Here is a 27,350-nt window from a genome sequence, read left to right as displayed (position 1 = left end):
TAAACGAGTCTGGCAGTGAGCACATACAGGTGAATGGGAATCAGGTTAGGCAAATCAGTGAGTTCGCATCCAAGGAGAAATGTACACGTTTATGCCGCTCCTCACAAGGAAGCATCAGCAAACATCCGCCCAGTTAGCTGTTCTCTCCAGTTTATGGTTGATTGTATGGTTCACTTTCTATTTCTCTCCACTTTTCTCTGAGTGCACAGTTAAGAATACAAAACTGAATCCCCAGGGTCATTCGGACTCGAAACGTTAACTGTGTTCCTCTCCGCAGATGCTGCCAGACTTGCTGAGTTTTTCTAGGTTTTTTTGTTTTTGTTTTGGATTTCCAGCATCCGCAGTTTACCGCATTACAGAGGATTTCGTTTTGTTTCTGTAACTTTACACGCCCACTATCTATATCGCCGCTATCTGTCGCTCTTGAGCTCGGAAGGTGGGTGTAAACGCTGCATGCGTTAAGAGTGCGGAGCGCCTTGAGATAATTACTCCCTCAACGCAGTTGACAACGAGTGAGCGAACAGGAAACTTTTGGAGACAAGCGCAGAGCCGCGATTTGGAGAGGGGGTGGGGGGGTGGAAATAAAAGAAGCCCTATTCAAAAGAAATTGCAACTGAGCCAGACCTGGTTAAGTTCCTAATCAAAGAACTAGTACACATTTTCGTCTGAGACGTGAGTACAGTGAGAAACCGACAACTTGTTTTAAAAATTCACATCGCATTCATTACTTCGTTTGTTTGATAAATCAACGATACCGCACATTCTGATCAAAATCAGTGTGTCGTCTTAGTTGGGGGGCAACTGGGGTTCAGTTTGACAGGACGATCAGTGACTGTCTCAGTAGTATTAAGGCTGGCATCGACTTCCCGAAGCCACCGCGACTTAACTACATCAGAATGTGGCAGAATTTCGCTGAAAGATCGTTTTAAGACATTTGTTGACCCAATTCCAACCGGCCTTTAATCTGTCAAAATATGAAATTGGGAACATTTGTGATGTTGGAAATCTGAACCCAGCTGGGCTTGCATAACTGTTGAGCGTTTCCTGTCATTTGAAGCCGAAATGATAAACGATGGGCCGAATGTTGAGACGGGAGGCGGTGGGGTAATTTAAAATGACAAATGGATAAACTAAATTCGCTACATGCCGTTAATGAATGCGTTTGGATGCACTTGTTGTTATTAACCATTGCAAACTTTAGTTAAGATTGTGGGAAATCGTTACTACAATACGGTATTGGGTGCTGCATTTTAAGACTTGGTTTAGTTTACAATTGTCCCTGATATTGTAGCTAGGATCTCTGGGGACAATGCTTTCTATCTATGCTGGCATTGAGGTAAAACGTGCCGAATCTAGAGCCAGGAGCTGCGCCAACAGTCACTTGACAGTCAGCGTGGATAAATAGCTGCTCCATGACTTGCCAACAAGCTTCTAGAAATTACGTGGGGACACTGTTCTTAAACCTCGAAAAAAAACGAGGCTTCATTCATATCTTTTGAAATAGTTAAATTATTAGAAATGATTACCACTGATTTTAAAAGTATTATATTTTTGATGATTTGACTTTTATTTGGAAAGGAAAAAGGGGAAGTTGAGCAACAGAATCTGACAGTTTGAGAATGTGGCCAGCTGAGACTGGAGCTCCTTGGTTTTATAGCTGTATGGAGTGGTGTTATAATTCAACTTCACACAGCTGCGCTCTGTACTAGCATGTTTATTATTCTGAAACGTTGCTGGATTAATCTGCTAGTTTGTTGATTCCAGTGCCCTTTCAGAATGCAATATATGGTCAGCCCCTGATAATTCATGGTCAACTTTTGCACTGCAAAATCTGAATTATCCTATAATTTTAACTAATAAATAATACAGCTGAATGGGAATTCAAAGCTAAAGAAAATAATCAGAATGAAGAAACTTTGGATTAAGTGGAGTAGCCTGGTAAACAGATTGAAACTCAGACAGGATTCCCTTAATTTTGATTTACGTGAGCCCCACCTCAATTGCTGGCTGTCACTTCAAGGTAATTTGGAGTAGAAATTCACTTTGCAGACATTACCGAATGTTCCTGCTAAAAAAAAAAATCAAGACCGTCAGCTTTTCTTCTGTTTTCTTATGCTTCTGTCAGGCTTGCCAATTTTCACCCCAGTTGGTTATAATGCAGATTGACAATTGCAATAAGCTAAAAGCAAAATACTGCAGATGCTGGAAATCCAAAATGATGCTGTCAGACCTGCTGAATTTTTCCAGCATTTTCAGTTGATAATTGCAATGTTAATTGCAATGGTTCACTAATGTCCTTAATAGGGACTAATAGGGAAGGAAATCTGTCATCCTTCCCCGGTCTGGCCGACATGTGGCTCCAGACCCACAGCAATGCAGTTGATTCTTAACTGCCCTCTGTAATGGCCGAGCAAGCCAGTCAGTTCAGGAGCAGTTAGGTATGGGCAACAAATGCTGGTCATGCTAGTGTCACCCACATCACACGGAAGAATAAATATAAAAAAGAACCAATTATATGGAGTGGGTCTCAATAATAATTGCTGCTGTTTCAAAATGGAACACAACTATTTGAAGTTTCAGTATTCCTAGTCACTCAGTTAATACATAACTGGCCCAGACAAGCTGTAAAGTCCAAGGAATAATTACAAGCCTTCCTTAAGTTTGTTGATTATAAGTGGAGGTTTTATAGAGCTATGACAGTTAGTCATGCACTCTAAACTAGGGAGTGGAAAATCAGCCTAACTTCCTGGTCCTGATCTCCATTCAGTAAGCTTATCTTTATGTAGCAAATTTAATTGATAAAACATCCCTGGGTACTTCACAGGAATGTTATCAAATACAATATGGTACAATATGGCAATGAGTCACATAACTTGGAAAAATCTATTAATTTTACTTCCAATTTCCACCCCTCCATCATTTTCACATGATCTATCTCTGACACTTCCCTTCCCTTCCTTGACCTCTCTGTCTCAATTTCTGGTGATAGACCATCCACCAATATCAGTTACAAGCCTACCGACTCCCACAGCTACCTCGACTACAGCTCCTCACACCCCGCTTCCTAAAAGGACTCCATCCCATTCTCTCAGTTCCTTCACTTCCGTCGCATCTGTTCTGATGATGCCACTTTCAGAAACAGTTCCTTTGACATGTCTTCTTTCTTCCTTAACCGAGGTTTTCCACCCACAGTGGTTGCCAGGGCCCTCAACCGTGTCCGGCCCATCTCCCGCGCATCTGCCCTCACACCTTCCTCTCCCTCCCAGAAACATGATAGGGTCCCCCTTGTCCTCACTTATCACCCCACCAGCCTCCGCATCAAAGGATCATCCTCCGCCAACTCCAGCATGCTGCCACCACCAAACACACCTTCCCTTCACCCCCCTTATCAGCATTCTGCAGGGATTGTTCCCTCCGGGACACCCTGGTCCACTCCTCCATCACCCCCTACACCTCAACCCCCTCCCACGGCACCTTCCCATGCAATCACAGAAGGTGCAACACCTGCTCCTTTACTTCCCCTCTCCTCACTGTCCAAGGACCCAAACACTCCTTTCAAGTGAAGCAGCATTTCACTTGCACTTCCCTCAATTTAGTCAACTGCATTCATTGCTCCCAATGCGGTTTCCTCGACATTGGAGAGACCAAACGCAGACTGGGTGACCGCTTTGCAGAACACCTTTGGTCTGTCTGCAAGCATTACCCAGACCTCCCTGTCACTTGCCATTTTAACACTCCAGCCTGCACTAATGCCCACATGTCCGTCCTTGGCTTGCTGCATTGTTCCAGTGAAGCTCAACGCAAACTGGAGGAACAGCACCTCATCTTCCGACTAGGCACTTTACAACCTTCTGGACTGAATATTGAGTTCAACAGTTTTAGATCATGAACTCTCTCCTCCATCCCCACCCCCTTTCCGATCTCCCTCTTTTTTTTGCAATAATTTATATAGATTTTTCTTTTCCCACCTATTTCCATTATTTTTAATTGTATTTCCTTTCCATTGTTTTATCACTACCTTTTAGCCTTTTTTGATTCCTTCAACCCACCCCAACCCCACTAGGGCTATCTGTACCTTGCTTGTCCTGCATTCTGCCCTTAATTATTACATTCCTTAGATAATATCACCACCTTCAACACCTCTTTGTCCTTTTGTCTGTGACATCTTTTGGTTATCTCCACCTATCACTGGCCCTCTATCCAGCTCTACCTTCCCACCCAACCTTAAACCAGCTTATATTTCACCTCTCTTCTATTTTTACTTAGTTCTGTTGAAGGGTCATTTGGACTTGAAACATTAACTGTACTCCTCTCTGCAGATGCTGCCAGACCTGCTGAGTTTTTCCAGGTATTTTTGTTTTTGTTTTGGATTTCCAGCATCTGCAGTTTTTTGCTTTTAAGGAGATATTAGGATAGATGATCAAAAACATTGCTAAAGAAGTAGGTTTTAAGGAGAGTCTTAAAGGAGAAGGGAGAGGTAGGGAGGCAGATAGGTTTAAGGAGGGAATTCCAGAACTTAAGACCTCGGCAGTTGAATGCATGACTAACAATGGTGGAGCGCTTAAAATTGGGGGATGTACAAGGGGCCAGAATTAGGGGAGCACTGAGATCTGAGGGTTGTAGGGCTGGAAGAGAGTACAGTGATAGGAAAAAGTGAGACAAGGAGAGATTTGAAAACAAAGATTATTTTAAAATCGAGGTTTGGTTGTTTTGGGAGCCAATTAGGCCAGCAAACTCAAGGGTATTGTGAGAACAGGACTTGGTGTGAGTTAGGGTATGAGGATGAAGAGTTTTGGATGAGCTCAAGTTTATATAGGATGGCAGATGGGCCAGGAGAGTATTGGAATGGCAGGTCTAGAGATAATAAAGGCATATACATATAAAGTAATAAGGGGCTTCAGTAGCAGATGAGCTAAAGCAGGGGTAGAAATGAGCGATCTCCCGGTGGTGGAAGCGGGTGGCCTTGGTGATGACATGGATAGATGATTGAAACTCATTTGTGTAGAAATACAACATCAAGATTGTGAACATGCTGGTTCAGCCTCAGATAGTTACCAGGGAGAGGGATGATGTCAAACGCTAGGGAATGTAGTTTGGCAGAAACCAAAGACAATGGCTTTAGTCTTCCCAATATTTAGTTGAAGGGAATTTCTGCTCATCTATACAAGCACTGTGACAAACCAGAGACAGTGGAGGGGTCGAGAGAAGCGGTGGTGGTTGAGGTAGAGCTAGATGTCATCAGCATACATATCGAACTTGTCTTGTGTTTTGAAAGTGCAAATTTCACTTAGGTGAAGATGGGCCTGGACTTGGCTTGGCTATATTCTCGCTTTATGGTTGAGCAATCAAATAACACTCACAGTCAAGCTTAAATTTGAATTTGAACAAGTGGATGAGGTACTAGGTCATCTGTCATCATGGGAGCATAACCCAGTTATATGTAATGCCTTTCAGGAGAAAGTGAAAGAGACAGCAGATTTTGTTGTTTCATACATTGTCATGACAATGAAGGAAGAACACCAAATTATATAATCACAGAATGGCAGAATTTTAATGGCACAGAAGGAGGCCATTTGCCCATTGTGTCTGCATCGGCTTTCCAAATGAGCATTATGACCTAGTGCCACTGCCCTGCCTTTTCCCCATACTCTTGCACATTGTTTCTATTCAAATAATCATCTAATGCCCTCTTTAATGCCTCAGTTGAACCTCCCTCCACTACACTTCCAGGCAGTGCATTCCAAACCTGAACCACTGTGAAAAAGAATTTTCTCATGTCACATTTGCTTCTTTTGCAAATCACTTTAAATCTGTGCCATCTCGTTCTTGATCCTTTTACGAGTGGAAGCAGCTTCTCCCTATCTACTCTGTCCAACCCACACATGATTTTGAACATCTCTATCAAATTTCCTCTTAGCCTTCTCTCCAAGGAGAACAGTCCCAACCTCTCCAAATTATCCTCATAGCTGAAGTTTCTCATTCCTGGAACCATTCTTGTAAATCTCTTCTGCACTCTCTCCAATGTGTTCACATCCTTCCTATAATGTGGCACCCAGAACTGCACACAATGCTCCAGCTGAGGGCTAACGAGTGCCTTATATAAATTCAGCATAACTTCCCTGCTCTTGTACTCTCTGCCTTTATTAATAAAGCCCAGGATACTATATGTGTTATTAACTGCTCCCTCCACCTGTCCTGCCTCCTTTGATGATCTATGCACACATACACCCAAGTATTTCTGCTCCTGCACTCCCTTCAAAGTTTCACCCCTTATTTTATATTGTCTCTCTATGTTCTTCCTACCAAAATGAATCACCTCACACTTCTCCTCATTGAACTTCATCTGCCACCTATCTGCCCACTCCACCAACTTGTCTCTGTCCTCTTGAAGATCCACACCATCCTCCTCACAATTCACAACACTCCCAAGCTTAGTTTCATCTGCAAACTTTGAAATTGTCCTCTACACAACAAGATCTAGATAATTAATATATATCAGGTAAAGCAAGGGCCCCAATACTGACGCCTGGGGAACTCCACTACAAACCTTATTCCAGCCTGAAAAATATCCAACGCCCTTTACTCCCTGCTTCCTATTGCTCAGCCAATTTTGTATCCACATTGCTACTGTCCCTTTTATTCCCTGAGCAATAACTTTTCTCACAAGTCTGTTGTGTGGCACTGTGTTAAATGCCTTTTGAAAGTCCATGTCCACCACGTCAACAGCATCACTCTCATCGACCTTTTCTGTTACCTCTTCATAAAACTACAGCAAGTTAGTTAAACACAATTTCCCTTTTAGAAAACCATGCTGGTTCTTCCTTAACAACCCATATTTTTCCATGTGACTACTAATTCTATCCCAAATAATTGTTTCAAGAATCTTGCCCACCACTGAAGTTAAACTGGCTGGTCTCTAATTGCTGGGCTTATCCTTACAACCTTTTTTGAACAAGGGCATAAATTTGCAATTCTCCAGTCCTCTGGCATCACCCTTGAGTCCAGGGAAGCCTGAAAGATTATGGCCAGTGCCCCTGAAATTTCTACTCTCACTTCATTCAATATCCTTGGATGCATCTCATCTGGTCCCAGTGCCTGTCAAGTACCGACAGTCTATTCAACACTTCCTCCTTATCAATTTTTAATCCTTCTAGTGCCAGAGCTTCCTCATTTGTCACCATGGCCTGGGTAGTATCTACCTCCTTGGTAAAGACGGATGCTTAGTATTCATTTAATAACTCAGCCATGGCCCCTTCATCCATGTGTAAATTCCCTTTTAAGTGCCTAAATGGCCCTACTCCTCCTTTTACCACCCTTTTGCTATTTGGATGTCTATAGACGACTTTGGGATTCTCCTTTATGTTGGCTTGCATCTAAAAATATTGGACTTTAAAAAGAAGACCTGAGTTTTTTTTAAAAAAATGCATACAAACCACTGGCTGGAATGCTGCAGGGTGTCTACATAAGAGGTAATGGAACCCCAGCCCACTGCCAAGATGAGGTACTTGTAAATAAAAGCAAAATACTGCGGATGCTGGAAATCTGAAACAAAAATAAAAATAGCTGGAAAAAATCAGCAGGTCTGACAGTATCTGCAGAGAGGAATACAGTTAAAGTTTCGAGTCTGTATGACTCTTCATCAGGACTGAGGAAATATAGAAATGAGGTGAAATATATCTATCCAGCTCAACCTGTCCCACCCCGCTCAAGCAGCTTATATTTCACCTCATTTCTATATTTCCTCAGTTCTGATGAAGAGTCATACGGACTCGAAGCATTAACTGTATTCCTCTCTGCAGATGCTGTTGGACCTGCTGAGTTTTTCGAGGTACTTGTTAAGATACCCAGGAACTAATTGCTTCCTCCGGCAGAGACAATGATACATAATGGGAGATGAGTATCATCTCATCAAGAAATCCTGTGAGCTATGCCCAGACAGGTCTGTGAATTCCCTTCCCACTTGGAATATACAAAGAAGGAGTTACAAGTGAACTGAAAAGCTGCCCCAGAGTCTCTTTGTTGGTGGATGTTCTGAGAGAACAAGTGTTGTAAGTTTGACTCAGAAGTAACAGCCACACACAGTAGCCCTGCCATTTTGCAGGTATCCTGATCCCTCTTTCTACTGGAACCGCGAAACCGGTCATTCGCTTACTGAAGTCAATTCTACTGGAATCTCGAATTGCAATATTCAATCACCTACTCCCTACGAGTCAAGGACTGTTTCGTATACCTTCTTACATATATATATTTTTTTTCACTTACTTCAAGCTAAATTCTTACTTTTAATGCTGAATGACCGTATATGAATGTGTTTTATCCTTTCTTGCCTTTAATAGTTAATAAACTTACTTTTACATTTAACCCAGACAGTGACAAATTGAGGGGTCTTGCCTGGATCAACAACTTTGGGGAACCTCACCTGGGGGTAGGTCATAACAATATTTGTGCTGGACTGAAGAAAGAAAAATGTTTGAAATTAGTTCTCTCAATCACATAAGCATATGTTTTAAGCTAAATATTGAAAAAGGTTCGGAAACACAAAATATAGATTGTTAAGGTTAATGACCAGAACAAAAACAGATAATGCTAGAAACACTCAGCAGATCAGACAGCACCTTTCCAGAGGATTAACATTTAGGGTGCGAATGCTTAGTCAAAACTGATGAAGTTAATAAACATTTTTTAGTAATTATTTAACTTTAAAAAGGACCCTGATAGAAGAAACTCCTTAATTTTACTGAGTATATCACACAAGTAACATGTAAAGGGTGAAAATACAACTGTAAAGCACATCTAATTAATAAAAATTCTAATAGGAACTTTTACATCCAGTAAATACATTGAGTTTTCTCTCAATGTAATTTACTTCTCTGGATATTGCAGGATAATGAATACTTTTGACATGAAAATATTTGGCAATAGTGTATGATGATAACACTCATGCTAATAATGAGTGTTTTTATGATCAACACCTTGCATTTATGTTGCTCCTTTATTGTAGAAAAATCTGCTACAGGGTTTTACAGAAGTAATATTGTTAATTTGACAGGAAAGTATCCTATTAGTATGGAGCTGTGGGTTGACAAGTCTCTGGGTCCTGATGAACTTCATCTAAGGGTCTTAAAAGAGGTGGCTAATGAGGTAGTAGATGCATTGCTGTTAATTTTCCAAAATTCATTAGATTCTGGAAAGCTTCCATTAGACTGGAAAGTCGCAAATATAATCTCTCTATTCAAGAAGGGAGCGAGACAGAAAGCAGAAAACTATTTGGCTAGTTGGCTTGACATCTGTTGTGGGAAATGTGTTAGAATTGGTCATTAAGCATGTTATAGCTGGGCACTTAGAGAAACTCAAGGTAATTGGGAAGAATCAGCATAGTTTTGTGAAAGGAAAATCATGTTTAATCAATTTGTTGGAGTTTTCTGAAGGAGTAACATGTGTTGTGGATACAGGAAAGCCTGTAGATGTGTTGTGCTTGGATTTCCAGAAGGCATTTGTTAAGGTGCAACATCAAATGTTATTGTGGAAAATAAAAGCTCATGGTGTAGGGGGTAACATATTAGCATGGATAGAAGATTGGCTGGCAGAAAACAAAAAGTATGCATAAATGGGTCTTTTTCTGATAGGTAGGATGTGACGAGTGGAGCCCCACAAGGGTCTGTGATGGGGCCTCAACTTTTTACAATTTACATCAATGACTTAGATGAGGGGAGTGAAGGATAAATTTGCCGATGACATAAATGTTAGATAGCAAAGCATGTTGTGAAGAGTACTTAAGGAGGATATAGATAGGTTGAGTGAGTGGACAAAAATCTGGCAGATGGAGTATAATTTGGGAAAATGGGAAGTTGTTCACTTTGGCAGGAAGAATAAAAAAGCAGAGTATTACTTAAACGGAGAACAACTGCAGAATTCCGAAGTACAGAGGGATCTAAGTGTTCTCATGCAAGAGCATGCATGCATGCAAAAAGTTAATATGCAGGTACAGTATGTAATCAAGAAGGTTAAAGGAATGTTATCCTTTATTACAAGAGGAATTGAACATAAAAGTAAGGATGTTATGCTTTAGTTATACAGGGCACTGGTGAGACCGCACCTCAAATACTGTGTGCAGTTTTGGTCTCCTTATTTGAGGAAGGATGTAAATGAATTGGAAGTAGTTCAGAGGAGATTTACTAGATTAATACCTGGAATAAATGGGTTGTCTTATGAGTATAGGTTAGACAGACTGAATTTGTTTCCACTGGAGTTTAGAAATGTGAAGGGTGATTTGAGTGAAGCTTTTGAGATCCTGAATGGTATTGACAAGGTGGACATTGAAAGGATATTTTCTCTTATGGGTAGGTCCAGAACAAGGGGGCACTGTTTTAAAATTAGGGGTCACCCTTTATGATCGAGATGAGGAGAAATATTTTCTCTCAGAGGGTTGTGTTACTTTGGAACTCTCTGCCTCAGAAGGCGGTGGAGGAATATTTTTAAGGTAGAGGTAGATAGATTTTTGTTAAGCCGGGGAATCAAAGCGTATTGGGGGTAGATAAGAATGAGGAATTCAAAAAATAAACAGATCAGCCATGATCTTATCTAATGGTGGAGCAGGCTCAAGGGGCCAAATGGCCTACTTCTGCTTCTATTTTCCATGTTTGTATGTATGCTCATAGTTATTTATAACACTGTACAGACGATAACACTGATTTTGGTGACTGCCTCAGCCCTTATTAACATTTTGCACATTGGACCATACATGGCGATAGTAAATTCATATTTGGGAGAAAGGTTCAATACCTCAGCCCAGCTAAACTGCGCAAGATCTTTTTCCATTCTGCATAAGAATTAGAAGACTTTCTCCTGCCTGGGTGCATGATATTATTCAATATAATTATTTCATACAATTGGATTCTATTTTAGCAGTAATCTCTTAGCATAGAAAGATCAAATGACTCCTGAACAACAAAGTGGAACAATTGAACTGTCAGTGAGAAGCATTGGAGCCCACAGGTGTCTCTGTGCGACACAACTTGTAAGAGGCCAGAGGACAAAGATGGAATGGTTTACAATTGTATCTGTGTTTTCTCGATCAGCAAGCCTGAAGACTCTGCTGATTATTGCTTCTCACTCCAATTATTTCCAGTATCTACTATGCAATGCAACCTTATCATGATATTTAATTCCTCAAAAGCTCATAAAAGCACCAAGATAGAGTGGGATAAAAGGTAAATAGATAAGGAGAAGATTGAAATTAATGGAAAAGACACTTAAGAACCATTTACAGGATTAAACAGGTTGGTTACTGATTTATTTTTGAGCCCTTTATGCAATCCTGTCCTGGCAATTTCACTCCACAAAATCTGTTCACTGTAAACTTCCATTAGCCACAAAATAAACAGAACTCCAGCCATGATTCCACCCTCTGTTCGCAAGATGATTATGGATGACAAGCGCCATCTAGCCCAGCTCATCTCATCCATCCAGACGTACGTAATAGGAGCACGAGTGAGCTATTCAGCCCCTTGAGCCTACTCCATCATTTGATAACATTGCCTATATTATACCAGTGACTACAACTCAAAAGTACTTAATGGTTGTAAATGGATTTCAGAAATCGTGAAAAGTGCTATATGAATGTAGGTTTTGTTTTTCTTTCATTACTTTTGCATGCAGTAGGCAGAGTGACTGCAGTAGTGGTGAAATTGGAGGCTGATTCTCTAATGATAATTAGTCACGGAGCAGTCAACTGATGGTAGGAAAGTGGCTACAAAGAAATCACTATGTTTGCAAAACAATTCAACTCCATAGCTAATACAACCTTACCATTCTAAGTTTTCTATTGCAAACCAACAATATGCCATAAATTGCATCTGTTCCTTTTACGCTAATGACACTATCCCCAGGGATTTGTTAATCAGACATCTATCAGCAGATCAGGAAATATGTAGATTGAATTGTCGCTCTGAATGTTCCAGAGAAGAATAATACAAGGTACATAAATTCAGTATGACCTTAACTCAAGAACTAGATTGTTTCCCCTTCCCCCAGAAGCTATCATAAAAATTGTGTTGCACACAGTGAATTTACAGCCTAAAATGGAAAAATGTAATTAATAAATAAGAAACTCCAACAGCAAAAAAGAGTGAAACCGCTGCTACACCACCCCCCAACTCTCCCCATGCTACCCCAACTCCCCACCCCTCCAACACCTCCAATCCCCCAACCTACCCCACACCCCCAACCTACCCCATCCCTCCAACACCTCCAATCCCCCAACCTGTCCCCATCTCTCCAACACTCCCCAACTTGCCCCTACCCCTCCAACACCACCAGCCCCCAGCCTGCCCCCACCCCTGCCTCTACCCCTCTAACACCTCCAGCCCCTAATCTGCTGCCACCCTCCACCCCCAACCTCTCCCCACCCCTCCAACACCTCCAGCCCCCAATCTGCCGCCACCACTCCACCCCCAACCACTCTCACCCTTCCAACACCACCAACCTCACCCCAACCTTCCCCACCCTCCAACACCCCTCAACCTACCCCCACTGTCCGACACCCCCTACCTCCCTCCACGCCTCCAACAGCCCAACCTCCCCCACCCCACCAACAACCCCAAATCTCACCCCACCCCCCAACACTCCCAAACCTGTTCCCACCCCACCAACAATGCCCAACCTCACCCCCACCCTTCCAATACCCCCCAACCTCCCCCCATCCCACCAACACCCCCAACCTACCCTCATCTCTCCAACGCCACCCTACCTCCCCCCGCCCCTCCAACAGCTGGAAACAGCGGTGCAGCTACTGGTGAAACTGATATGAAAGACAGACTTTAAACAAATCAGAACTCTCACCTTGAAGGTTCTGGTTTATTTTAATGCCGGTGTTTCAGGTCTGCACCTGTGCCTCTGGCTGCTCAGGTTGGGGGAAACAAGAAACTCCATTTAGAGCAAGAAGCTCAGGGCTCCCCCTAGACACAGGACTCTGGACCCCGGTGTTTGGCACCATCTGCAGCCCTCTCTCCCGGGGTCCTCCACAAAGATTGGTCAAAAAGGCAGGTTTTAAGGAAGATCTTAAGGAAGCGGTAACTGGAGAGGCAGAGGGGTTTAGGGACGGAACTTCAGAATGTAGGGCCCAAAGTTGGGCCTAGGTCACGATTGCCAGTGGTGGGGTAAAGGGAATTCGGGATGCATAAGAAGCCAGAATTGGAGAATTGCAAAGTGGTTGAAGGGTTAGAGGTAAGATTGGATGAGGCCACGGAAGGATTGAAAGAATAAGGTGAGAACTATTAGTTGCAGCACTGGTTTAGCACGGTCCAGTGTAGTTCCGTGCTAATGGTTGAGCGGAATAAGTTACAGGCAGATTTTTGGGTGAGCTGAGGTTTACTGAATGTAAAGGATTGGCGGCTGGCCTCAAGAGTACTGGAATAGTTGAATCTGGAGATAACAAAGAACGGGTGAGGGTTTCAGCAACAGATGGTGGAGGTGACTGATGTTACAAGGTTGGAAATAAGCAGTCTTTGTGGTGGAGAGAGCCTGTAACGTCAGAAGCTTAGTTGCGGCTCAGATAGGAATTCAAGGTTTCAAACCTATCCCAGTTCAATCTGGGACAGTGGTCAGGAAGGAGGATGGAATCAATGGAAAGGGAATGGAGTTTGTAATTGGGGCCATAGACAATGACTTCGGTCTTTTCAATGTTTAACTTCAGGGAATTGCAGGACTGAATGTCAGACAAGCAGTCTGCCATCACAGAGGTAGTGGAGGAATCGAGACAGATGGTAATGGGTAGAGCTGAATGCTGTTAGCATGCACAAAACTGACCATGTATCTGCAGAGGCAGGTTGTAGATCAGGGTCAAGGATTGATCCTTGAAGGACTCCAGCTGCAATGGTGTGAGAACAAGGGGAAAGATGCTATGAGTGCACTTGGTAAGAATGGAACTAAGCGAGGGCAGTCCATATGGACATTGGAGGAGAGGCATTGGAGGGCTGTGTTATTATGCTTCCAACTGGAAGAAAGAAAAAATCGACTTATCTTTTAGCTACAAGGACTCACCAAGATAAGATATCAAGCCCGCTTCACTAGCGTTCCCTTGTTGATTCGTGTTGTGAACCTCACACAGCCCATCTTTACTGAAGAAAGTGTGTCTGCAAAAAATTTGTGTTGTTCGCCAAGTGTCACCATGCGTCTGACAGAGAAGCAAATCTTTTGCAGTACCTTTTACAGTTCTGATTTTTGTGTAAAAGCTCTTACTACAGCACTTACACCCCCAATGCACCTTCTTGAACCCCACACTAGTAAAAGTTTGTCATACCAATCTTCAGCAAGCATTCTCTTTTTTAGTAAGACCCGTTCTACCATTTTCTTAGATGTTGGACTTTAATGTGTTGCAGGGTATTAAGCAATGTTCCCTCCAATTTCCCTTTGATGTGTGTGGCCTGTTAGTTGCAATGCAGACATGGTGAGGGATCCTTTCAGTTTGTTCCCTATGCTGCACATTCCCAATTATTTTGTTAAAATAAAAGCAAAATAGTGTGAATGCTGAAAATCTGAATCAAAACCAGAAATTGCTGGAAAAACTCAGAAGGTCTGGCAGCATCTGTGGAGAGAGAAACAAAGTTAACGTTTCAAGTCCATAAGACCCTCCAGGAAGGGCCATACGGACTCAAAACGTTAACCCCGATTATTTTGTGGCTGCAACTTAGAGGGAAAGTTGGTGATAAGCATACAGTGATAAAAATATATTCAAACATTGTTACTTTGCAATTAGCCAATAGGAAGCATAAAAGTAGTCAGGAATTTGACTTATTCACAAAACCATAAATCCATAGCTCTGCTAACACATTGTGTGATGCATGAGTTAAAACAGCATTTCCTCTGATTCATGATGATGAACACCAGACTTCCTAATGTATGCATATATATATCAGTATATGATTTACTACTTAACCGCTCATGGCATTGCACATAAGAAGTCAAGTGTCAGGTGAATGGAGATAGAAGGTGGAGATTAATTAGCTTAGGGTGTAAAGACATAATTCAGTCCCCATATAACATAATATATGTTATCCTTATTCCTTTGCCACTGCAAGTGGGCAGAGGTAATGGTTTTGCCCCAATTTGTTAGTCTGTTTGTAAACAATATGGCCTGAAATTCACTCTCCCCCGCTGGTGGGTTTATAGACAGGGCGGGGTGAGCGTGAAGTAGCACAAATGGGCTTCCCGCTGGGTTCCTGCCCGCCATGACTGCTCAGCAATTTTATGCTGGGGGGCAAGGCCTCAGACAGGCTGCCCACCTTGTGCAGAAGGAGGCTATTCCGCCCATTGTCTCCATGCCAACTGAAAAAGAATGGTCCGGTCTAATCCCACGTTACAGCAATTGGTCCATAACCCTTCAGGTCACAGCACTTCCAAGTGCATATCCAAGTGTTCCAGACCCCAGCAATCTCTGTGTGGAATTATTTCTTAACCCCCCTCTAATCCTCTGTCAGTTTGTTTAAATGAATATTCCCTGGTTATTGACCACTCTACTAAGGTCCTTCCTTTCCACTTTATCCACGTCCCTCATAACTTTGTACTCCTGAATTAAATCTCTCCTCAGTCTTCTTCACTGGAAAGAAAACAACCCACATACATACCAAGAACAAGTTAAAAAAACCTGAGTATATAAAAATGTTTACATTTTACATGCTCCATTAAAAAATACATATATAATTCTTATGAAAGATTTTGTGATTAAAAAGTGTGTATTTACCTTTATAGTTTGCTTGAGTGACCTCCTAACAGGAGTTCCAATATCAATCTTAAGACTTACCTGTCACACGTCCCTGTAACATCGCCACATGATAATCTATTATCCTTCCCCACAAATTACTGAAAATGCACCAAAAATAAATCAGACACTATTGCCTTCCTCAGTAACCAAAATGTCTAGTCTAATTAAAATAAGAATACATGTTGCTTGATAACTTGACTTGCATTTATGCATTGAATTGTCATTTGTGACTTCTTTTGCCTTCATTTTTACTTAAAGGCTCAGCTTCTCCCAAACTCCTGGACTTGGACTTGCATATTTTAGCCCAGGGCTATGAACTGAAACAAATTGTGCAGCCTGACTATGTGCAGTTGAATATGTACAGCCTGACTTTGTGCAGCCTGACTATGTGCAGCCTAAATATGTGCAGCCTGACTATGTACAGCCTCACTTTGTGCAGCCTGACTATGTACAGCCTGACTTTGTGCAGCCTGACTATGTACAGCCTGACTTTGTGCAGCCTGACTATGTACAGCCTGACTTTGTGCAGCCTAAATATGTACAGCCTGACTTTGTGCAGCCTGACTATGTACAGCCTGACTATGTGTAGCCTAAATATGTACAGCCTGACTTTGTGCAGCCTGACTATGTACAGCCTGACTTTGTGCAGCCTGACTATGTACAGCCTGACTTTGTGCAGCCTGAATATGTACAGCCTGACTTTGTGCAACCTGACTATGTGCAGCACGAATATGTACAGCCTGACTTTGTGTAGCCTGACTTTGTGCAGCCTGGCTACATACAGCCTGATTATGATTTCAGCGTGTATCTGTACCACCTGAGCCACCAAAATCTTTGCTCAATCATTTTTCAAAATTATTTCAAGGAAAGCTGGACTAAAAATTTCAGAGCTTTATTCAGTTAAACTTGAATTAAGACAGTGAGTATGAGAAAGAGGTGCATTACCTACCTCAAGTATGAGAGCCAATATTAATAACACAACTGTAGCAACCTTTCCTTTATCTTCAAATTCCAACAATCTATTAATTATGATTCTCAATGAAAATATTGTATCTTTCAGAATAAGTTTTTCATTTTGTGTGATTTGGAAAATTATTTGAATACAAACCTAGTTGATAAATTTGGGTACACTAACTGAACTGTTTGAAAACTGGTCATTAACTACATTTCTTGCTTTTGAAAGTCTATCAAACTGAAAAAAAAAAATGTTTTCTTGCTTATATTTGCAATTTGTAAGGATTCCTTTATCCAGTTTCAGTGGGTGAGTTAGGCACTGATTATTTTTTGTGTGGTACTTTTTTGTATCTTAAGCTGTTAACCATGTAATTCATTTGTTAATGGATCTTCATTCAAAAATATTTTAGAGGCAGGATTTTCCACTTGTCGGGTGGGTGCAGTGGGTAGGACTGCAAAACAGTCCGCAGCCCGCGATCGTGCCTTGACCGCGATTTCATGCTGGCTGACCAATCAATGGCCGACCAGCGTGCAATGTGCACTGAAAAGCTCAGCGCTTCCAGGGCGGGGCAGGAGGAGCACGAGCGCTGAAGTGTGCGCACGTGCATGGGTGCGCTCAGTGAAAGCTCCCTGAAGGCATGGAGTGGCCTCAGGAAGCTGAAGATCTTTAACATGAGAAATAAAGATTTTAAAAATAAGGAAAACATGTCCCCACATGTGACTCTGCCACATGAGCGGAGATTTGTGAAAAATTAGCTTAAAAAAGTTGTTTTTTTTAGTCACTGTTGGAAACCTCATCGCAAAAAATGTGTAGGCCGCCTAGCCTATTCGCCTGCCCGCCAACTGAAAGATTGGACGGGCAGCGAAAAATTCAATTTAATTAATTGATTAATGGGCTTAATAGCCCTCTTAATTGTCGGCAGGCGTGCTACCAACTTCCGCACGTGCCCGCCAACCAAAACAACATGCAAATGCGCAATGATGTTGGGACGCTCGCCCCATATTGTCACGCGCATGTCGGACACGTGCCTACATGTTGACCTAAATATTCTGCCCCTGGATTCTTACCTTGGGTAAACCATGCTTTCTGTGTTAATTTCCGAAAGAGTTTTTGAATGACAGTAAGACCATCCATTCACAGACTGTGCTTACTGCAAGCTCAGCCCAATCGACCCACTTACCAAGAGACGCAAAGATTACTGACTGAACTTTATTGTTTGAAAGTAAAAATTAATATTTTTAGAGCAATCTTGTGTTTATTTACTGGTCCAGAGAAGCTGAGGTAATGACAGACAGTGAATTCTGCACATTTATTTATGAAGCAGGGATATCCCAGCTTCATAAATAAACGTGCAGAATATACATATATATATATATATATATATACAAACAGTTTTTACACAGGATTTACTTATTTTTCAGGAACAAATTGCAAATAATTTAATTTAATATCTGCAGGTGGCTCTTAGAAATTTACAAGAGAGGGCTGCTGGATCCGAGCTGCATTTCCCCAATGATGCAAGACCAGTACCACCCCCGACCCCCATCACTGCTGACAGTTCCCAGCAATCTACTAGTGAGCCTTCCTTTGGCAGCATCTTCCAAACCCACGACCTCCACCACCTAGAAGGATGAGGGTAGCAGATGCATGGGAACACTGCCACCTCCAAGTTCCCCTCCAAGTTACACACCATCCTTACTTGAAAATATATCACTTTCCTTCACTATCGCTGGGTCAAAATTCTGGAATTCCCTTCCTAACAGCACTGTGGGTGTTCCTACAATACATGGATTGCAGCGGGTTCAAGAAGGTAGCACAGCACCACCACTTTCTCAAGGGTAATTAGGGATGGGCAATAAATGCTGACCTATCCAACGACACCCACATCCTATGAGCAAATAAAAAAAAACAAATCTCACATTCCACCCCCAGTCCTGCCAACCTTCTGTTCTCCCTACACAGTGCTTTCATCCTCATACTTCCAAATCTCAGTACTATTCCCTTCTGCTACCAGTGCCTAGGACCATCCCCAGTACTCTCAAAGTTTTCAATCCCCTCCCTTGGAATCCATCTGTAGCACTTCAAAACGTTAGGGACCTTCTCCAGCTTGGTACCTCTTACAAGGCTATATTGTTGTTTTTTTGGCCAATAACGGTCAAGAAAGAAAATTAAATACAGCCGTAAATGAATATATTAAGCTAATGTCTTGCAGCATTGCTCGCAATCAGTCAGAGTTTATTTACAGTTAAGATTGTTATGGTATGTAATAATATGAGGCAAATTCATGTAGTAGAATTGAGGGTAACCTTGTGATCTGGTAGCATGTGGAATGGGAGGAGGATCTGGAAGTACTGGGTAGATTCTCAATTGAAGCAGTGATTTGAACATGGCCCAGGGATTTAAATCTGCCGTCATCACCCCCTCATCAAAAAAAAAATCCTTGAACCCACTATCCATGGAAGTTATCACCCAATCTCCAACTTCCCTTTCCTCTCCACAGGGTCCTTGTCACCACCAAAATCCTTGCTGTCTTTCCTCATACTCCATGCTTGAATCCCACCAATCAAGTTTCCTCCCGTGCCAAGTACCAAAACACTCTCATCAAAGTCACAAATGGTATCCTATATGATGAAGGCAAACTATCCCTCCTCATCCTTCCTCAATCTATCTGCAGGCTTTCACATGGTTGACCATACCATCCTCCTCCTCCAAAACCTCTCCACTGTCATTTAGCTGGGTAGGACTGCACTCACCTGTTCCATTTTTATCTATCTAACTATTGCCAGAGAATCACTGCAGTGGCTTCTCTTCCCACTTGTGCACCGTTACCTCTGGTATCTCCCAAGGATCTGTCTATAGCCCTCTTCTATTTTGAATTTATATGCTGCCCCTCGCCATAAGTCATTCAAAAGCATGGTGTTGGTTTTCATATGTGTACTGATAACACCCAGCTGTACCTCACCACTACTTCTTGCAACTCCTCCGCTGTCTCTAAATTATCTGCTGATCTGGTATCCAATTCTGGATGAGGAGAAACTTCCTCTGATTATTTATTGGGAAGGCTGAAGCTGTTATCGGCCCTGACTCCAACTCCGTTCCATAACTAGCAGCTCCATCGATCTCCTTGGCAACATTCTGTTGCTTAGTATCTAATTATCCTTCATAACGGCTCCTGTAAAGTGCCTTGGGGCATTTTATTACTTTAAAGCTGCCATTCAAATATAAGTTCTTGCTGTTGAATATGGTAGGAGCTCTCCTGGTCCCACGAGGATACCTTGGGCTTCCACTGTCCCTCCCTCCTAATTGCAATCATTGCCAATCTCTCCCTTCCTCACTTTGCTGTGAACTGTTTCCATGGGGTGAATCTTTGGCCTGGTGAGCAGGGGTGGAGCCCGCTCGCCGAGGTGTAAAATGAAGTGGGGTGATGTCGGGCGTGTGTCCCGACGTCATCGCGCATCATTTAGATTTTCAGTTTGGCCAACCTGTCAAAGGCCTATTAAAGCTATTTAACTAACAATTAAAATAATTAACAGAGCTGCCCATGGCGGGCAGGCGAAGACCCCAAGCGGCCTTCGCATTTTTCATGGAACCTCATCCATGGGCGGGATGAGGTTTCGTGAATGATTTTACATTTTCTCAAAAATTTTTACTGAAATTAATGCACATGTCCAAGCTCACATGACAGTTTCACATGCGGGGACATGTCATAAAAAATTTTTCAACACTTTATTGAACTATTAAAGCTTAAAAGTAATCTCCCTGAGGCACCTCTGGAAAATTTCGGCAGTCTTTCAAGCGCATGTACAAAAGAGTGCACTCCTGACTCAGGGAACCCTCCCACCTCAAGCCCGCATAGCGCTTCCGGGTGCGCGTCACACTGGGCGGGCCTTAATTGGCTTGCCCACTTAAAATGGCAGCACGGACCCAATCAGGGGCACCGATTGGGCCTGTGCCCGCCCACACAACCCCCCAATGGGGGGAACATTCTACCCCTTGGGTCAGGAAATAGGCATTCTTTCACTTTCTAAAACTATGATTGGTAAGATTACTCAGGATAAACATCTGGTTGTTGCAACACTTAAGGTATTTTCAGTTGTTGATGGATTTTTTTTATTTACAAACCTTTCTAACATGGTAGCTGAGCAGATGCACTGTTTTACAAGGACAGAAAAATTACTCCAGGGTGAAACACAATTGCAAAATGTTCCTATTAACTGGGCCTTGCACAAAGTGGATGGCTAGTTGGACAATAGTGGCTGTGTTGCCTGCAATTTTACATCCATTAATGTCGAAGGGTATCACTCGTCGTACATCTACTGTTTTTGAGTAGGCGACCCACTGCATGCAAATAATGCCAGGAAGCTTCAGAAAACTTTGGCCAGTGTTATTCTACTGAAATAAAGGTGGCTTTTAAAGGCTAAAAACTGTTAAGGCCATGAAGATCTTGAGGATCACATATTCTATTTTCAGGGTTCAGATGTATCTGTCCATATTCTCCACCCCTGAGTCTAGCAAGGTTTGTGAGGTTAGGGGAGGTTATGTGACCTCTGTGGAAGTGGTGTGCTCGGCACATCTGGGGTGCTCCTCACCCTCCACAAGTAGATAAAAATTCCAAGAAAAGGCTCCAGAATGGGGAGTAGGTGTGTGGGGGTTTCTACATTCCCCACAGAAAACTGAAGGTGCCTCCTTGGCCCTCTTTCAAAGTACCTAGGCCACAATTCTGGCCTGAGCCTGATGTGCTCACAATTATACAAACCATAGACTGCATCCCTAAGAAATCCCTGGACATAGGAACTGCACTTATCAGAGTCCATTCCTGCCTTGCATTGATGGTCCTGTAAGGAGAGGTGGGCAGAGGCTTTGCTGCAAAAGGTCATCCTTAGTCCTAGACCAGAACCAGAAGAGAACTGGAAGGCAGCTTAATTCCTGGCCTTTCTGTTTGACTCCTTTGGAAGTTACAGTAGGACACCACTGACATGGCTGTTGGGTTTTGGGGCCCAGATTTTAACTGGTTGAGTTAATATAAAGATCAGTTGAGAAGCTACAGATGTTGTGACCCTGGTACTTTTAAAAAATTCATTTACGGGATGTGACCTTCGCTGGCTGGGCCAGCATTTTTATTGCCCATCCCTAGTTGCCCTTGAGAAGGTGGTGGTGAGCTGCCTTCTTGAACTGCTGCAGTCCATGTGGTGTAGGTACACCCACAGTGCTGTTAGGAAGGGAGTTCTAGGATTTTGACCAAACGACAGTGAAGGAATAGCAATATGTTTCCAAGTCAGGATGGTGAGTGAGTGACTTGGAGGGGAACTTCCAGATGGTGGTGCTCCCATCTATCTGCTTCCCTTGTCTTCCTAGATGCTAGTGGTTGTGGGTTTGGAAGGTGCTGTCGAAGGAGCCTGGGTGAATTCCTGCAGTGCATCTTGTAGATGGTCCGGACTGCTGCTACTGTGCGTCAGTGGTGGAGGGAGTGAAGGTTTGTAGATGTGGTGCCAATCAAGCGGGATGCTTTGTCCTGGACGGTGTCAAGCTTCTTGAGTGTTGTTGGAGCTGCACTCATCCAGGCACGTGGGGAGTGTTCCATCACCCTCCTGACTTATGCCTTGTAGCTGGTGGACAGGCTTTGGCGAGTCAGCAGGTGGGTTACTCATCACATGATCCCTAGCCTTTAACCTGTTATCGTAGCCACAGTATTTATATGGCTAGTCCAGTTTCTGGTCAATGGTAACCCCCAGGATGTTGATAGTGGGGAATTCAGTGATGGTAATTCCACTGAATATCAAGGACAATGGTTGGATTCTCTCTTGTTGGAGATGGTCATTGCCTGACACTTGTGTGGCGCGAATGTTACTTGCCACTTGTCAGCCCAAGTAATATTTGCACTGCAGGAGTGCTGCATACAAACCTTTATCTGCATTTGCTTCTTTATACCTTTCCCCCAGGTGTGACAAGGAAATAGATGGGAATTTTAACCCCAAATATGGGTGGGTTTGGGTTGGGTGGGAGGTAAAAAAAAAACCACTCATACTTCAATAGAACTGTCTTCAATCAGACCATTTCTGGTTTTATTGGAGGTAGGACGGGTACAGGAAATCAATCTGCTCTAATCAAACCTTAAATAAGGCTGCATGACTCACATTATAGCTGTATTTTAAATTTAATCAGTCTTCCCTGGCCTCAAGATATCCAGCAGCTAAAGGGAGATGAGGACTGCTGTGTGGAGGAGGCAAGTGCCTTTCAAGCACTGCTTATGGAACAGTGGGAGCAGGAGTGTTTCCGCCCCAGCACCCCGCCCCCCCCCCCACCCCACCCCGCCAGCCAAGCTAACCCGTTTCCTTCTCTCAGACTGACACCCTCCACACCATGATCGGACCCTCCCAAAATATTACTGACCCCCTCCATACAAGGGGGTCCATCTCTGCCCCCAATCTGTATCCAACACCCACTTTACAATCTCCATCCCAACAGCAGGAAACATACCATCAGCCTCTGCTACATTATTCTTTGCCTGAAGGAGAGACAAACCAGTCAGTCTAACTGGCTTCTAACTGGAATCTTGCTGAGTAAAAAGGCTTGCATGCTGCAGTTAAAACTCCACTCTTCCCACCCAGAATGCCTACTGTCTTCCAATCCTGGCTTGGAAATTGCACCCCAGCAAAGATTAGGGCCACATATTCAACAATGTGGCACTTGATGCGTGTTTGAATTGCTGTGCAGGCAACATGTGCATTAATAAGACTCATTTTACAGCTGTCACTACTGGCAGGAAGCTTCAACTGTCAGCTGCAAATATTGGGAAATTTCAGGTGTCAGCACATAAAATTAACCAGTGGAAAATCTTGGCCCTGTGATTTCTATATGTGCGTAGCTGCTGCATGCTTTCCCTGTCTGAATGACCTACAGGATTAAATTTAAAAAAATTAATGCCTGTGCCAAGGAAAAAAGACTCTGAATATAACATTTTACTGTTTTGTGAAACCATTTGTATTTATGTTTTGTCAGTTGCAAACCATTGGTTAGAAGTGTGGCTGTATAAGTCTGAAGCAATCTCTAATGTATGTGTTTTATTTTACAGATCCATACCACATTAGCAACCATCGCTATGGTGAGGCTAACCTTTGTAACTACAAGCATTGCTGTATTTGTGGCTATTCAGACATTTGCTTTAATCGTCATCTACTCTAGACAAAAGGTGCATTTATCCCTATCTGACGAACAGAATAACAAAGTTCATATCCTGATTCTTTCATCCTGGAGGTCAGGTTCTTCATTTGTGGGACAAATATTCAGTCAACACCCTGATGTCTTTTACTTAATGGAGCCTGCCTGGCATGTGTGGGTAAGTATGTATCAGAACAGTGCAAAGGTCTTGCAAATGGCTGTTAGAGACCTTATACGATCTACATTCTTGTGTGACATGTCAGTATTTAATTCCTACATGCGTGAAAACAGACTGGTATCTGATTTGTTCCAATGGGAGGTCAGCAGAGCTCTTTGCTCACCACCTACATGTGACCATTATGAAAGGACAGACCTCAGCAATGAAGAAATATGCAAGAAACATTGCAACATGTCAAAATTTTATAAAATGGAAGAAGCATGCAAAACATACAATCATGTTGTGATCAAGGAAGTGAGATTCTTTGAGTTAATGTCACTGTTTCCTCTCCTCACTGATCCCTCACTGAACCTCAAAATCATCCACCTTGTTAGAGACCCTAGGGCTGTCATTAAGTCCCGTGATAAATCATTTCATGCACTAATGCGAGACAGCGGTATTGTTTTGAATGCTAATGGTAAACCCATTGAAAAAGACAAAGCTGAAACATCAAATTATGAAGTCATGAAAGAAGTTTGCAGAAGTCACATACAGATTCATGAGACAGCGACCAAGCAAGCTCCAGACTTTCTGAAACAACGCTATATGATGGTGCGGTATGAAGACGTAGTAAGAGATCCACTCAATGAAATATCAGCAATGTATAAATTTGCTGATTTAGCTTTGACTCCAAAACTTAAGTCTTGGATATATAACATCACACACGGGGAAGGAACTGGATCAGCTTTCAAAATAACATCTAGGAATGCTAGAACCATATCACAGGCATGGAGGACTGAGGTGCCATTTGCAAAGATTTTAAAAATACAGGATATCTGTAGGGGAGCCATGAATGTGCTTGGATATCGACTAGTTGAATCTGAACGTGAACAGAAACTATTATCCCTAGATCTTGTCTTACCGCTGAAAAAATACAAGTTTAGCTGGTTGAGTTCTGATGAGAATCCAGTTTAAATCATAAATGTCCTTCTGGGCATCCAGGAACGTACTTCATATTGTGTTCGTCTGCTGTTTTTGATTTAATAAAACCTTCTGAAGTGTGTATGAAATGCAGAAGGATTGCTAGATCCTTACAGAACATTACTGAGTTGTCATATTGCAAAGTTGTCAAAATAAGCCAGATGTTTCCATATTATCCTTTGTGATAAATTACAGTGGTTTCAGACATAGCACTACAATTACAAGATATGCACGTTGAAAGATGTAATTCATACCATATTTAGCAGTTAATTTTGCAGCTGGAATACTTCATTTTTTGGAGGACTATGTATCTGTGATAAATTCTGTTTTAATTTTTTTTTAGTTTAGTGACGATAAGTTGTCCCTTTCAATATTGGCTGATTTGGACCTTGATGTGACGCAGAAAGAAGGTCCCACTGCTTTTGTGTGGACTGCTTAGGACTAGCTTTACGTAATTGCATTTCTGGCAAGAGCTCATACTTGGAAATCACTGGAACTTTTGCCAGAATGTTCTATGCATAAAATGAATGGGCAGAAAATTGTGAGAAATGCATCAGTGGGTTCCTATTGTGCACTCCAGCTGGCAAAGGTCATTCAGTTAATTATATGCCTGATTTTAAAATGTACAATTATAAAGAGTTTTACTCTGAAGAGTGTGTTCACCAAATCATCAGAAGCAATACAGGGCAACAGTTCAGGAAAAAAAAATCTTAAGTTATTATTTGATGATTCTTTTTGTTTTAATCACAGTAAAGCACCAAGTTCAGAACAATAGGTCATATCTCTACCTTGGGCATTCAATGCCAATAGAATAGACTCCCACATCACCACAGCATGGCTACATAGAGAGTAAGGCTCTCTCTCAAAAATGTGCCCTAATCCATTTTAGGAAGAAAATCTCATACTACACCAATGCCTTTAGAGTTTTTATTTCTCTTTTCCACCAATGATACTTGTTGGCTATCCAAATTAAATAACGGTGGAAAACTTGGTACCCTCCTCTTTATTGGCTCCACTTGACAAATTAGTTCAGACCTAATTGGAGCAGATTCACGAGCCAATTGAATATATTAAGCCAGTTTCATTGAACTGAACATTGTAACTGTCCACTGGATCTTCCACAGAAGGTCACATACTCGTATACACACCCAGTCACACACACTGGCACAGGCACTCTCACACACAATGGGAAAATTTTGGGGTTTTTGATTTATGACTGTATTGTAGTCATTTGGGACCAAGTGTTTCTACAATGTATGCAATCAGAATTCAGAGTCTATCAATTCCTTTTGGTTTGCTATTCATACATAAATTGTGGGTTATTAAAATTTTGGGAAAATTAATTTTTGTGTGTTTGTATGTGATATTGTTTGTGGGCAGGACAGTGAACATTCTGTCCGACACAGTAAGCATTATTCCCATAAATCTGTTGTGAATTGCAATTATGAACCTGTTAAGTGCCTGAAATAGCTCTAGGAAGATAAAGCTGGTTTACAATATTATCAGCAACAACTTGCACTTATATAGAATTTTTAACATAGAAAATATCCCAAACAGGAGAAATAGCAGGGAAAGAGTTAAGCGTGATAACAAAAGAAGGAGCAAAGTAGCAAAAAGGGACATTTAAGAAATGGAGCTTTGGAGGTTATGACTAAGATAGTTGAAGACTTTCCCACCATTGACCGCGTGGAGGAAAGCAATAGATGCACATAAGACCAGAAACAAAGGACCAAAGACATAGACTGGAATATAGGGCTAGAAGAGGTTTCAGTGGTGTGGTTAGGCAATGCCAGTGAGGTAAATGATGATATGAATTACTCACCAAATCATTGGAGGTTTTGGTGCTACAGAGTGAGAAAAGACAGTTTGACAGTTCAAGAACTGTTAACCCTTCCACAAGTACTCAAGGAGAGGAAGCACACATTTAGTAGCTGCTGACCACACACAACATACAGACATACATCAGGCATGGGCAGAAGTATCTTAAAAGGAATGACATTAGTCAGCTACTAGTCAAGTGGTTAACTGGCATGGAGGGCCCTCTGATCCCAGCAGGTTGTCAATGAAACCCTGCAGCCAGCCAGCACACCTACCCTTTCCACAGGGAAAAAGATTAGATCACACACAAGTGAAGCCAGAAGGTCAAGGGTTATGGGGGACCTGCAGGAAAGTGGAGTTAAGGCCACAATCAGATCAGCCATGACTTTATTGAATGGCAGAGCAGGCTCAAGAAGCAAAATGGCTTATTTCTGCTCCTATTATGATCTTATTTGCAACAGAGGCAGAACCAACTGACATTTTACATCATTTAAAACAACAGCTTCTGTTTATATAGTGCC

The 27,350-nt window shown here is 42.3% G+C and overlaps 1 protein-coding gene across 6 annotated transcripts; it reads left to right on the top strand.

The window, feature by feature from the left end:
- Positions 1–435: 435 nt before the first annotated feature.
- chst6 (carbohydrate sulfotransferase 6) lies at positions 436–26,354 on the top strand. 6 transcript variants are annotated; one of them, XM_041191792.1, is made up of 4 exons: positions 436–672; positions 8,371–8,425; positions 18,173–18,525; positions 23,788–26,354. In XM_041191792.1, exons 3-4 carry the CDS (start codon positions 18,346–18,348, stop codon positions 25,003–25,005), a joined length of 1,398 nt encoding a protein of 465 aa, XP_041047726.1. In that variant the 5' UTR covers positions 436–672; positions 8,371–8,425; positions 18,173–18,345; the 3' UTR covers positions 25,006–26,354. The 6 variants fall into 6 exon arrangements, with proteins under 6 accessions (XP_041047726.1, XP_041047728.1, XP_041047729.1 ...); XM_041191794.1 differs by having other exon boundaries at positions 8,367–8,425; XM_041191795.1 differs by lacking the exon at positions 18,173–18,525 and having other exon boundaries at positions 438–672.
- Positions 26,355–27,350: the final 996 nt, after the last annotated feature.

The sequence above is a fragment of the Carcharodon carcharias genome, chromosome 7, assembly GCF_017639515.1.
Source record: "Carcharodon carcharias isolate sCarCar2 chromosome 7, sCarCar2.pri, whole genome shotgun sequence".
Classification (NCBI taxonomy): domain Eukaryota; kingdom Metazoa; phylum Chordata; class Chondrichthyes; order Lamniformes; family Lamnidae; genus Carcharodon; species Carcharodon carcharias.
This window is presented reverse-complemented; position numbering and strand designations above follow the sequence as displayed.

Bases quoted from the DNA above. Each gene is read 5' to 3' on its own strand.
- chst6 (XM_041191792.1), top strand. From the start codon at position 18,346: ATGAGGGTAGCAGATGCATGGGAACACTGCCACCTCCAAGTTCCCCTC. The intron at 18,526-23,787 runs GTAGCACAGCAC...TTTATTTTACAG, and splicing joins ATTGCAGCGGGTTCAAGAAG to ATCCATACCACATTAGCAAC.